The following is a 12,106-nucleotide window of genomic DNA, read 5'->3' on the forward strand; positions in this document are numbered from 1 at the left end:
TTAAAATGTGTTAAACAATAGATCAATCTTAGTCCATGCAAAATGACAGCTACATACTTCACTGGAGCGTCAGTTAAATGCAACTGGAGTTATGTTTTAGGGGGAACTGAGCTGCTTTCTACTGAAGCTTCTACCTGGACAACTGACCAGCTACACTTGTTCACAACGTACCTACAACTACAAGACCAGTGCTGGACTAAGCATTGATTATATCTAATGGCACAATTTAGTCCATGAAAAGTGACAGCTACATGCTTGACTGTGAATCCAGGAGCTTAAGTTAAACTAGAGTGTAGGTTCCAGAACCTAAAACAGAAAATAAAACTGGGCTTTTCTTTTAGGTGATTTACACTATAACTCCCAGTATTACCATGACTTAGATGACTGACAATCTACAGACAGATTCACTCGTTACCTTCAAGACATTGATGTTGTGCCAACTGGGTCACCTACAGCTTATTCTGGTTCATTTCACCAAAATGTAGCAAGAACTGAATCGGTTTCAAAACACTTCACTATATTTTGAAGGGATTTGAAGGAAAGCAGAAACAAAAATTTGGATTTAAAATGATTTATTAGTTTACATTAGGAGTGACAATGAAAACGAAGAAAAAGAACGACACTTTGCTTAGTAGCATTTGTGCATTTAGTAACCACTGCGGTGTGATTATTTTGACACTGAAAGGTGCTGAACAGGAACTCTGCTGTGTTTTTAAACTACGAGGCTTTGGCAGCTAGTTTCCACCTTTGTAGCCACTGTTGAAAAGTCAGTCCTCCTTTTTGGACCTCTGGTAGGACGTGCTGGGCTGGTTTATCCCACCTGCATGCATGAAAACACACACAAAACAGAAAGAGTTGACATGAAAATCACACATTTAACTCTTATGTGAGGGTACAAACGTGAAATAATACAAATACATTCATGTTTGGAAAGAAAATCAATGCAATCAAGAGTTAACTAGTAATATAAATTATCAAAATTTGCCTTATTTTATACACTGGTGATGATATTTTACTCAGTAAGGTTGTGCAAAAAGCACCACTGAAACTCTGTAATTAAAAACTTAATTACGAAGAAGTGCAAACCTTCCAGTCACATTATAGATCGAGTAAAAATGGCAACTGAATTTTTTACTTTACAATAGACATTACAGTGAAAAGAGACCAAAAAAAGCAAAGAAGTGGTCCTAACAGTTTATCTGGAAAACACCTCGTCTTCTGTATTGTAACTCACAGGTAACACCAGAACTATGAAGCAGCTGACCCTGAAAGTTCTTGGAAATCAAACGGGTTCTTTGAGTGACAGCTTGTGAATTTTGCTTTCACTTGCACATGTGGTTTGGTTAACACGGTTAGAAGACTCGCTCGCATCCCTCACTGCAAAAAATATCTCTTCTACAAAGCTGGGAGGTCAAAACAACTGATAGAATGAAGATGAAACCATAAAACACACCCAGACTGGAGAGTGTGTTTCTCTTTTCATACACGTTTGAAAGGAAATGACAACAGAAAACACTAAATGTGGTGCATGCATGGCTTTAAACGGGTTCCTCACCAGTAAGAGATGGCAGCTTTGACCTGGTCGCCGTAGCAGAGGCCTTGTGCACAGCGCTGGGTGAGGCATCGGGCTCTTGGTAGCAAAGACTTGAGCAGCTTCTGATCCTCCTCTGTGACTCTGGACAGCAGAGCTAGGAAGAAAGTGGAGAAAGACAGCAGTCTGGTTTTCTCTAAAACTGATTTCAGGTCACAGAACACTTCACTTGTCCAGGTAATGTGGATTCTTCATTATATACACCGCTGTTCAAAAGTTGGGGCCACTTAGAAATGTCCTTATTTTTGAAAGAAAAACATTTTTTTCAATGAAGATAGCATTAAATGAATGATAAATCCAGTGTAGACATAGCTAATGTGGTAAATGACTATTCTAGCTGGAAACGGCTGATTTTTAATGGAATATCTCCATAGGGGTACAGAGGAACATTTCCAGCAACCATCACTCCTGTGTTCTAATGCTACATTGTGATAGCTAATGGTGCTGAAAGGCTCATTGAACAGTAGTGTACAGCACATGAGCAAACAGCCAAATATCACACTTCTATGTCCTGAGCTCCTCTGTTGTTGTCACCTTTCTGATCAGACGCATGCAGCTGCTCTGCTTCCTTCTTGGATTTCTGCAGAGTCGTAGAATGAAGCTGCAGAAACTGATGGAGAAAACGCAACTCGAGCTGCTGGGAGCGTGACTGGGAACACAACTCCTCTGGAGCCTGAAGTGGAAAAACAACCAGAAAGGTTAGCATGCGTCAAACTCTTTCAGCATTACATTCATGCACATGAAAGAAAAATGACACAGAGTGTTTGTAAGAGTCACATATCTGATCAAAAAGGAAACTGAGAGCAGCCCAGTAAATAAAAGGCCTCTGCATTAAAAGTGATGTTCACAGATACTATTTTCATCGTCTCTACTCGTGAGAGGACTAAGGTCAAGCGCTGATGGAGACAGTCAGCGGATTCATTAAAACCACTCTGGGCACCGTTAAAGAGCAGCTGCTAACACCACTTTTATGGATAACACTTAAACAGAATCAGAGCGAGAGTCCACAGGCAAACTTCATGTGAAATTAGGGCTGTAATGTTTCATTCAGCATCATGAGGCTGAGATGGTCAGAACAGAAGAAGCTCTGAGAAGTGATTCTAGATTAGCTTGTACCTGATAACTATTCAGGCTGCACAGTGGGTCTAGTGGTTAGCATTTTGGCCTTGCAGCAAGAAGATCCCCGGTTCAAATCCCGGCCTGGTCCTGGGATCTTTCTGCATGGAGTTTGCATGTTCTCCCTGTGCATGCGTGGGTTTTCTCCGGGTACTCCGGCTTCCTCCCACAGTCCAAAAACATGCTGAGGTTAATTGGTTACTCTAAATTGTCCGTAGGTGTGAATGTGAGTGTGATTGTGTGTCTGTATATGTAGCCCTGTGACAGACTGGTGACCTGTCCAGGGTGTCCCCTGCCTTCACCCGAGTCAGCTGGGATAGACTCCAGCACCCCCCATGACCCTAGTGAGGATAAAGTGGTGTATAGAGAATGGATGGATGTTAACTATTCACAAGGAGGAACCAAAAACATGGATCTTACACATATTTTTATTCATTTTTAAGGCTACTCTGTTATCATGAACACGGACGTTCTTTGTTCAGTAACATCTGATGTGAAATACGTGACATGAAAAACTAACCGTCACGTACAAATGAGCCGCTTGCAAAGCTGATCTGTCAGCTTCCTGTCTTCTCATTTAGACTCACACATGTAAATACAAACATTCATGAAATGCAAACTAAGAGTTTTTTTCTGAAACACAAAGAGCCTGTTGACACACAGATTCCAAGTTATTACAGTCAAATAGAGGTCACCGTCAGACCAGTTTGATTTTTCAGCAAAAATCTGATCAGTTTAATCTTGAAAAATACTTTTTGTGTCATTTCCAGTTTGAATTTTTCTGAATTACAGCCAGGCCCACCGCTGTTCTTAAAAGAGCCGACCTTAAGAAGCTCTTAAGTGCTTTTTTGGAAAACACGTAGAAATTCAAGACAATTTGTTGACGCGCTCGGAGAAAACACGCACCACATCTAGGACCGATCTGGGTTTTTTTCTTTCAGAAACGAGGCCAAGTATTTTAAGACAAAGTGATTTAAAGACAGCAGTCACACGGTGTAGACGAGTTGTTGGAGATCACAAGCTGCTTGGCAGAGCATCATGCTAACACACCAACACACTTCATCTCACAGGAGACCACACAGAACTCAGTGAGTGTTCAGTTAACACTCGTGTTGTTCTGCAGGTCAAATTGAGCCGTTTTCAAATTTGAAAATGTGGGGAAATGAAATGTTTTCACAGAGAAACCTTGTACATTTTCAACATTTTTGGTGGAAAAAAGAAATGTTAAATAAAATGTTTATATTAAATAAATATTAGAAGCTTTACTGTTATATATGTAATCACTTTAGACATTTTTAGGATTTTATTTGGAAGGTTTTTGCTCATTTTTTGAAAATATTTACAAGAATTTTCTGACCATATTTGGAGGATTTTTTAAGGAAAACTTTTAAGGAATTATTGGAATTTTCTTCCTGAAGGTTTTGCACATTTTCAGAAATTTGTGGAATTTTTTGCTGATTTTTTGGATTTTTTTTCAGACAAGGAATCATTATTTTTTGGTGCCTGTAAATGAGGACAACAGGAGGGTTAAAGCACACAGTTGGAGCAGTACTTCTACCGTGAGCACTGCTACTAGTAGTGCTGCTCTCATGTGCTGTTAGATTAATGATATTCACTCTTTAAAAGCTCTATTTTTAGTTGGTCGACCACTTTGACGGTATAACTGTACGGTCTTTGGTTGCAATGCATATTACTGCTCTGCTGTTTTATTACTTTCATGAAGTTTTTCTGCCATATAAAAGGAATAGTAATTTAACTCCACATTATTTATTGACTCGAAGGATTTTATCTAACAGTTATTAGACACAGAAAGAATTTAACAGATCAAACTGGGGGGAGAAAAAAAAATCGCTTTTGAATCGATTTATCAACCACAATTATGGATCAAGCTAACCTAACCCAGGGAGTCCTGTGAGGAATCGGGGATTGCTCTGGGCAAGAAGACAAATAAGAAGATCTTCCTTCTGTTTCAACAGATTGGATAACATTTTATGCTAATAGTCACCTTGTAGAGGGGGAACGTCAGGCTCTGAAACAAGCTCTTAAAGGTCGGGGACTGCAGGCGGTGGATGGACAACCACGATGCACGAATCCTCTGCGTTCTGAAACAACAGAAGAATCAGAAATTCTCTATTTTCCTTCAGCAGTTGTCACCACTTGATAAAGACGATGATTAAATGTGTCTTCTCTTGTGATGCGAGTCGAACGGGCCGCTGCAGCTGGAGCCACAGATGCTCCGCTGATGAAGCAGGAGGATTTTCTGACAGATATTATTGTTGTGCTGCGCTGATCTGCCTCCCTCTGTGAATCTGTAATTCATCATTAAATGGAAAAAAATACAACACAACACAGTAGGGCAAAGCAAAACGCCAGCCACGTGTTCCTAAAGTTTAGTTCTCTGTGTTATTTTAGGATCCTTTACTAATCCGGGTGATAAAAATGATATTTCACTGGTTATCTGCTGACTGGAAGTGAAACATGTTTGTACCCGTCAACAGTCCTGCGGTCCAGTGAAAGCAGAGAAACTGTTCCCAGCTGTCTGGCCTCCTTAGAAATAGAGTTCCTCAGACTGTTGGCTGCAGCGATGACGTCTCCAAACTGTGGCACAAGCTCGCTCTGGATGAATTCCTGTAACTGAAACACAGCAGAGGGACGGAAATCCTCAAAAATGTGCTTTTTGCGTAAAGAAGTTTTTCAGTATAAAGACACCAAAACGTTTCTTTGACCACAGATTAAAGGAAATCATATGAACGGTTCCTCTGCTTCAGTGTCATAAACAGAGAACGTGCAGACCTCTCTGTGAAGACGGATCAGTCGCGTCTTGGCGGTTGAGTTTCCTTTAATCAGACCTCGAATGTCCTCCTGTCTGAGAAACTGCAGACACAAAAGCAGAACGTGTTTAATGATGTATGTCAGTACAGACACTCACAGCTTTTCCCCTCAGGTTCAGAAAAGTTGGCAAATCAAGATGCTCAACTACATTCAAATATCAAGCAGATGTACAACGTTGTATATGAGCAGGAAGGATCTCATACAAGGGAAAGCCCAGCACAGATGTCCTGTGTTGTCCACTCGTTCTCACCACTAGTTGTCTGAAGTCCAGAATGCTCTGCCACTGGCTGCGGAGGGTTCTCAGAGCCTCCTGTCGACTTCTGGCATCTTGGTCCAGTTGGATGCAGCGATCTCGGATGTGATCCCGGGTCGCTGCCCGCATCACACACTGCAGCTCCACCTCCAGAGCCGACCTGACCACAATCCACAGTCCCAGAAGTTTAATTAAAAAAGCCAATTAACCCTCGTTTCATCCTGCAGGTCAAAATGACCCGTTTTAAAGTTTGAAAATGTGGGAAAAAACATATATTTTCACAGTGAAATTTCTGATGTCCACATTTTCAACATTTTTGGGAAATCTTTGAACATTTTTTGGTGGGGAAAAAAAATGTTAAAAATGTTTAAGAACATTCACAAAAAAAATCAACCAAAATCTAGAGAATTTCACTGGATTTTGGGTGATATTGTTGTGAATGTTCTTAAAGAAAATATCAGAAGTTTTACTGATATATATGTAATCACTTTAGATACTTTTAGGATTTTTTTGGGAAGATTTTTATTCATTTTTTGAAAATATTTACAAGACGTTTTTTGCCAAATTTGGGTATTTTTTTTTATATAACTTTTAAGGAATTATTAGAATTTTCTTCTTGAAGGTTTTGCAAACTTTCATAAATTTGGGGAATTGTTTTGCTGAATTTTTCCATTTTTTTCAGGCAAGGAAACAATATTTTTTGGTGCCCGTAAATGAGGACAACAGGAGGGTTAAATAAAAAAGAGGGTAAATGCTTTTAAATGTTCTGCCTAAATGGAAACTGCTTGCACCAGCTGACTGCAGAACATTTAGGAACTCAAAGTGAGCAAAGATTAATCGGGTATTCTGTTCATCCCGAGGAAAACTGCTGTGTTGCAGCAGCAGGTTACATATCACAAGACACATAACTTACATTAAGCTGACAGAACATGCATGTACATTTGCAGGATAATTGCAGCACTAGATTAAAAAATAAAACAGCATTTAAAACAAGATTATAATAAGGCTCTCGCTGTGCAAAGTAAAATTAAATGTGCAAAGTCCCTTCCAAAGTGGGCTTACAGTGCCAAGGAATCATTGTGGAGCTCATCTCCGATACCAGACACCTCCTGCTCGGCCTCCTTCTTTCTGGTCTGCAGCTGGGTTTTCAGCTGCTGGACTCTGGAGCGAGATTGAGCCAACTCCACCAAACTCTGCTCCACCTCTTCCCAAGCAGCCTGCAACAGCAAACACAAACAATCCCACAAATAAGAATGCATCGCTCACAAACACCAGGGAACACATGAGCATGCTTTGTTTTGTCGTGAACTTCCTGAATATTATTTTACCTCTAAGAGGGCTTTAACCGGCGGCAGCTCGCGGTCCTCCTCTGCCGACACGTCCAGGAGGTGATTGCTTTCATAGCGGAACCTGCAACGAGCAACTCTGCATGTAAATAATCCAACATGACGTGAAAAGAGAAAACCCTGATGAAGCGGAGGTTTGTCGTACCGCAGAGCCGTCACATCCTGCGTCACATCCAGAGAAGATAGCCTCTCCTCTAATTCCTTCTGCTGTTGTGAAGCCAAATATTGCAGCGCAGAGAGGACGTGGTTTGGCGGGAAATGATCCAACACGTTCTGAAAACACGACAAGCAGCAACGTGTTCCTTCAAAGTAAAAACTACAAACCATGCATTGACAAAAACATGAAGCGAAACCTGAAGACCACACCGACCTCCACAGCACTCAGCCAGTAGTGAAACACAGCAGTCCTCTGTTCACGGGACATCCTGAGAGGAGAAAGAATGAAGATTACATGAAAATATAAAACAGTTAACCTGATGAGCAGCATGTCCTCTGCTGAACTTACCGTTTGGCTGCAGACTGCTGTGTTTTTAGCTCACTCTCTTGTAAAGACTGATAGAAGCGAACCCTGTCGTCACAGAGCTCCCTCACTTCACGCTGACGGGAAAAAATATGGATCATTTCTTTCACTTATCCTGCAGGTACCTTGATTTGAACGCAATTTCAGGTTTGTGCGGATATTGCTGATCAATACTGTATGTTTTTTCAAAATTTTAACAGATCAAATCAGAACGTCTCTTCTGGCTGTAGCACCTTAAAAAAATCTGAAAATGGCACCAAAAGATGAATTAAAAGACCAGCAGTAATTCACTGCTGCTTCCCATCAGTGATTATTATTACTGTTACTGTTTTGTGAATTACTGCATGGTCTTAGCCCACTGACACCGTATGGCATTTTCTATCGTTTGACCGATTCATTCTTTACCTGAGGGGCTTTCTACGGTGGCCGGCAGGTGCAAACACGCTGCAAACGGCAAAAGCGCTGCAAACACAGAAATTATCCAAAAACAAAAAAATCAAACACATAAAACACATGCAAGAAAAAAATGCTGCAACAGAAACATGCTGCAATCACAGAAACGATGCAGAAGCAAAGACTTACAAAATCACAAAACAGATGCAAACAAAAAATGCTGCAAATATATAAAAACACACAAAAACCCCCAGAACGACCGCAAGAGAAAAACACTGCAAATTCCATCCACAACGGAAGTGCATCAGACACGAAGAAGAAGAACAAGAAAAGGAAGGCGTGCAATTTCTTTCAGTGTGAAAAGGTACGTTTTCCTTTATGTTTTATGTTTTCTTCTTCTTCTTCTGCGTGTCTGTTGCACTTCCGTTGTGGATTGAATTTGCAGCGTTTTTCTCTTGCGGTTGTTCTGGGGGTTTTTGTGTGTTTTTATATATTTGCAGCATTTTTCATTTGCATCTGTTTTGTGATTTTGTAAGTCTTTGCTTCTGCATCGTTTCTGTGATTGCAGCATGTTTCTGTTGCAGCATTTTTTCTTGCATGTGTTTTATGTGTTTGTGAGTTTTTGGTTTTGGATCATTTCTGTGTATGCAGCGCTTTTGCATCTGTCGGCCACCGTAGCTTTCTGTCTGCAAAGTAGCAGCATCCATTAAAAGATTAAAAGCACTGAAAATACCGATCAAGCTGAAGTCGTTCTTACCAGGACTTGTGCTTCTGCTGCTGCTTTGGAGTTGAAGTTTTCATCATCTGTGCTTCTCGAAGTCTGACCATCAAACAGCACTTCATTCTCTGCTTTCCTACGTGACACACAAACGGATTAATGACAGGCGTGGTAACCATCATTTTGTTGGTTTTGGTTCAAATTTTAAAGTAGTTGTTTGGAGGTTTTTTGCCTCACCTGGCCATCTGCTCCAGTGTCTGGCAGTGTCCACTGATTTTTTGCAGCTCATCAGAGAGAACGGTGCGGCCCGAGGTGCAGCGCTGCCTGAAGGCCTGCAGGAGCAGATCTCTACGCTGGCTGTCCTCCACTTCGGCCCAGGTACGACTGATCGACTGCTCTGTGTGACAATGGATGGTTAGCAGAGTGGAATTTGCATTTTCTCCCTTTGCCTTTGTGGGTTTTTCTTCAAGCGCTCTGGCTTAGTGTGACATGGCAGGTTAACCGGTGATTCAGCGTTAGCTGAATGTGCCTTTTCTGAATCTGCAACTCTCCACAGGATGAAGCATGGATGGATGTTCTAGCGTTTACAGTGTCACAGTATGCTAATGTCTGCTAATATACTGTTATACTACCTTTCTAATAAAACCATCGTTAGGTTTTGGACTTTTGCTCAGACAAAACAAGACACCTGAACTTGTTTCCTTGAACTGTGTGAAACTGTATAAGGCATTTCTCACATTTTCTCGACACATTTATGTGATTAAGAGAAAATGATCATACACTGCAGCCCTAACAACTTCCAAAAAAAACATATCCAGCAGACATATTCTCATTCTGTTTGCCAGTAACAACATTTGTCAAGTTAACACCTACTCAGAGTCGTGAAAGCACAAAAACAGTCTGTGTAAACGCAGTAAATCCCAAACGAGGCCTGGTGGACTAACCTTGTGAGGCCACCTGCTCCTCTGTTCCACTCATCTGAGAGTCCAGGTGACTGATCTCAGCTCTCAGCTGATCGATCTTCCTCTGAAGCTCTCTTCGCTTTGCAGCCTCACTCTGGCCTTCCGTCTGCTTCACCTGAGCACATAAAGGTACAAACATAGCCCGTGTGTTCTGAAACTCCCCCAGTGTATCACTAGAGAAATGACTAAGGATTGGTGAATTACTTTTAGCCTACCTCTTTGTCTTGAAGCACTTTGTACCTTGGCGATCATAACGTCAAGGACATTAAAGTACAGTACGATGCATAAAATGTGCATTTATTAAACAGGCTGTCAAAAAAACAGTGTCTGCAATCACTTAGGAATGAAAAAGGAGTGACACCTAACAGAGGTTTCCAGTCATGTAGAAGAATGCATGTGACTGCCTGTTATAGCGAGACACCGATGCATGCCAAAAAAGCATGTCTGTCCTTCTTGCATGCAGTAACAGGAGCATTAGTGTCCAAAATGTGGCAAAGACGCCATCCACTGACCAAAATATTAAATGTACAAGCAGTAACTCATCGGTGAAAGTTAGAATTTAACTAAAATGTACAACAAGTTGACTTGTTAAGACACAGGCAGCTTTGAAATTTTTATTTATGACCAAAAAAGGATACCATTGAAGATTCCCACGCATGATCCTCACGTTCCTGGAAAACAGGGAAACAGTCAAGAAGCTGAAATTCATTATTCGTACTTCTCTTAACTGTATGACTGCTATTTCAGTAGCTGACTGTGACCCCTGGACTGTGGGTCAACAGAGGCTCTCCTCATCCCTATATCTCCCAAATATTAGATTTTTATATATTTTCTTGAAGTGGTTCATGTCAGGACTGCACGGCACCTCTGCAGGCAATCCGTTCCAAAAATTCACTCCACAAGTCGAAATACACATGCTTTTCAGTGTTGAACTAGCAAATTTTTACTTTTAGATTAAGCCCTCGTCTTAGATTATAACCCCCTCTCTATCACTGAACATTTTTTGTAAATTTATATTTTGTAAATGATTTGATAAATTATAGTCATACAAAAACAAATTTACCAATATGGAAATTATAAATAAACTGGAAGTTTTGCCTATTGGTGAATTTTACTGCTCAAATTCACTGCAGCATGCATTCTCCTGGAACATTTTAAACATTTGTCACCCAAATAACCAAGAACGGACCCATACTATTCTATGTTTATCAGATAAGTAGTAACTTTTGCTGTGAAATGAGAGAACAAAGCATGCCAGATGCAATTTCCAAACTCCGTCTCTCTTTTTCTAACCTGATAAATTCTGTTATGGCTTTTGGATTTATTTGTGGGACCCTAAGATGTTTTTTTAGGTCCCCTGTGTTTGGTTTCTAGTAGGATTAGTAGAAAGTAGCAGCTTTAGGCCTAAGTTAGTGGTAAAGAGGTCAAAGAACAGTAAGACTGACCTCTGTTGAAAGACGTGTTGGATGATATATTTCCATATTGACTTCCCAGTTCCGACACAGAGCCTGGAACACAAACAAGAAGCGTTAATAAGTAGGCTAGCATCAGTCAGCTAGACCTCTGCGTTTAGCGAATAACACCGTTAGCATGGAAGCTAATATCATATACCCACGTTTTAAAATAGCTGTCATTAGGCAGGCTGTCCGGGGTAAGGTTAAACTCCTCCGTCGCCCAACGTTTCAGCTCCTGCACCAGATTTCTGTCCGCCATCCTGACAGAAAACAACAACTTGTAGAGAGCTAGCTGAAGCTAACCATGGGCTGCTAATGCTCCGCTAGCATGGAGTCGTTAGCCACATTCAGCTGATTACTGTCCTTAAATTTACTTTGCGTTTAAGATAGAGGCGTTGTTTCTTTATAAACTGTTAAGTTAAGATGGTGACAGCAACGTTTTCTGACCTCAAATTGTCAAACTTTCAAGTTCCCGCCTGTTTCGCAGCTACTTCCGCTCAGCTTTCTGTTGATTAGCGCCGCCGCTGGCTGCAGCTGCTTGTTGCCATGGAAACAGACGGACGTAATTTTATCAATGGATGTGTTTCTTTTTTGTATTTTTGATGGAGTAAACCTTTAAAACTAGAAGTATTTAGACTGATAGCATCGTCTTGAGTGAAATAAACTTTTAAATCCATAAGTACATAAAACACTACTTTCTGTCCAAGTATTTATAATTTTAAAGCCGTATTCCACCCAAAGTACTACTTCCTGTCCAAATACCTTTAATTTTACAACTGAATTTCACCAACAATTCTGTCTTGTCTAAGTCCAAATCTTGTCTAAGTCTTGTCTGTCTTGTCTCCACTTTCTGTCTAAGTATTGATAGTTTTAAAGGTGTATTTCACCCAAAGTACTACTTCCTGTCCAAGTATTGATAGT

The 12,106-nt window shown here is 40.7% G+C and overlaps 1 protein-coding gene across 2 annotated transcripts; it reads right to left on the bottom strand.

Annotated features, from left to right (window-relative positions):
- Positions 1–555: 555 nt before the first annotated feature.
- On the bottom strand, positions 556–11,717 carry haus5 (HAUS augmin-like complex, subunit 5). 2 transcript variants are annotated; one of them, XM_051947733.1, is made up of 20 exons: positions 11,633–11,698; positions 11,347–11,445; positions 11,177–11,239; positions 10,370–10,402; positions 9,947–9,971; positions 9,714–9,846; positions 9,007–9,166; positions 8,809–8,905; positions 7,644–7,735; positions 7,509–7,563; positions 7,284–7,411; positions 7,121–7,202; positions 6,855–7,009; positions 5,790–5,952; positions 5,501–5,581; positions 5,196–5,341; positions 4,713–4,809; positions 2,126–2,264; positions 1,556–1,688; positions 556–820 (listed from the first exon to the last, which is right to left on the bottom strand). In XM_051947733.1, exons 2-20 carry the CDS (start codon positions 11,442–11,444, stop codon positions 718–720), a joined length of 1,983 nt encoding a protein of 660 aa, XP_051803693.1. In that variant the 5' UTR covers position 11,445; positions 11,633–11,698; the 3' UTR covers positions 556–717. The 2 variants fall into 2 exon arrangements, with proteins under 2 accessions (XP_051803693.1, XP_022064664.2); XM_022208972.2 differs by having other exon boundaries at positions 11,347–11,717.
- Positions 11,718–12,106: the final 389 nt, after the last annotated feature.

Source organism: Acanthochromis polyacanthus, chromosome 4 (assembly GCF_021347895.1).
Source record: "Acanthochromis polyacanthus isolate Apoly-LR-REF ecotype Palm Island chromosome 4, KAUST_Apoly_ChrSc, whole genome shotgun sequence".
Taxonomy (NCBI): Eukaryota; Metazoa; Chordata; class Actinopteri; family Pomacentridae; genus Acanthochromis; species Acanthochromis polyacanthus.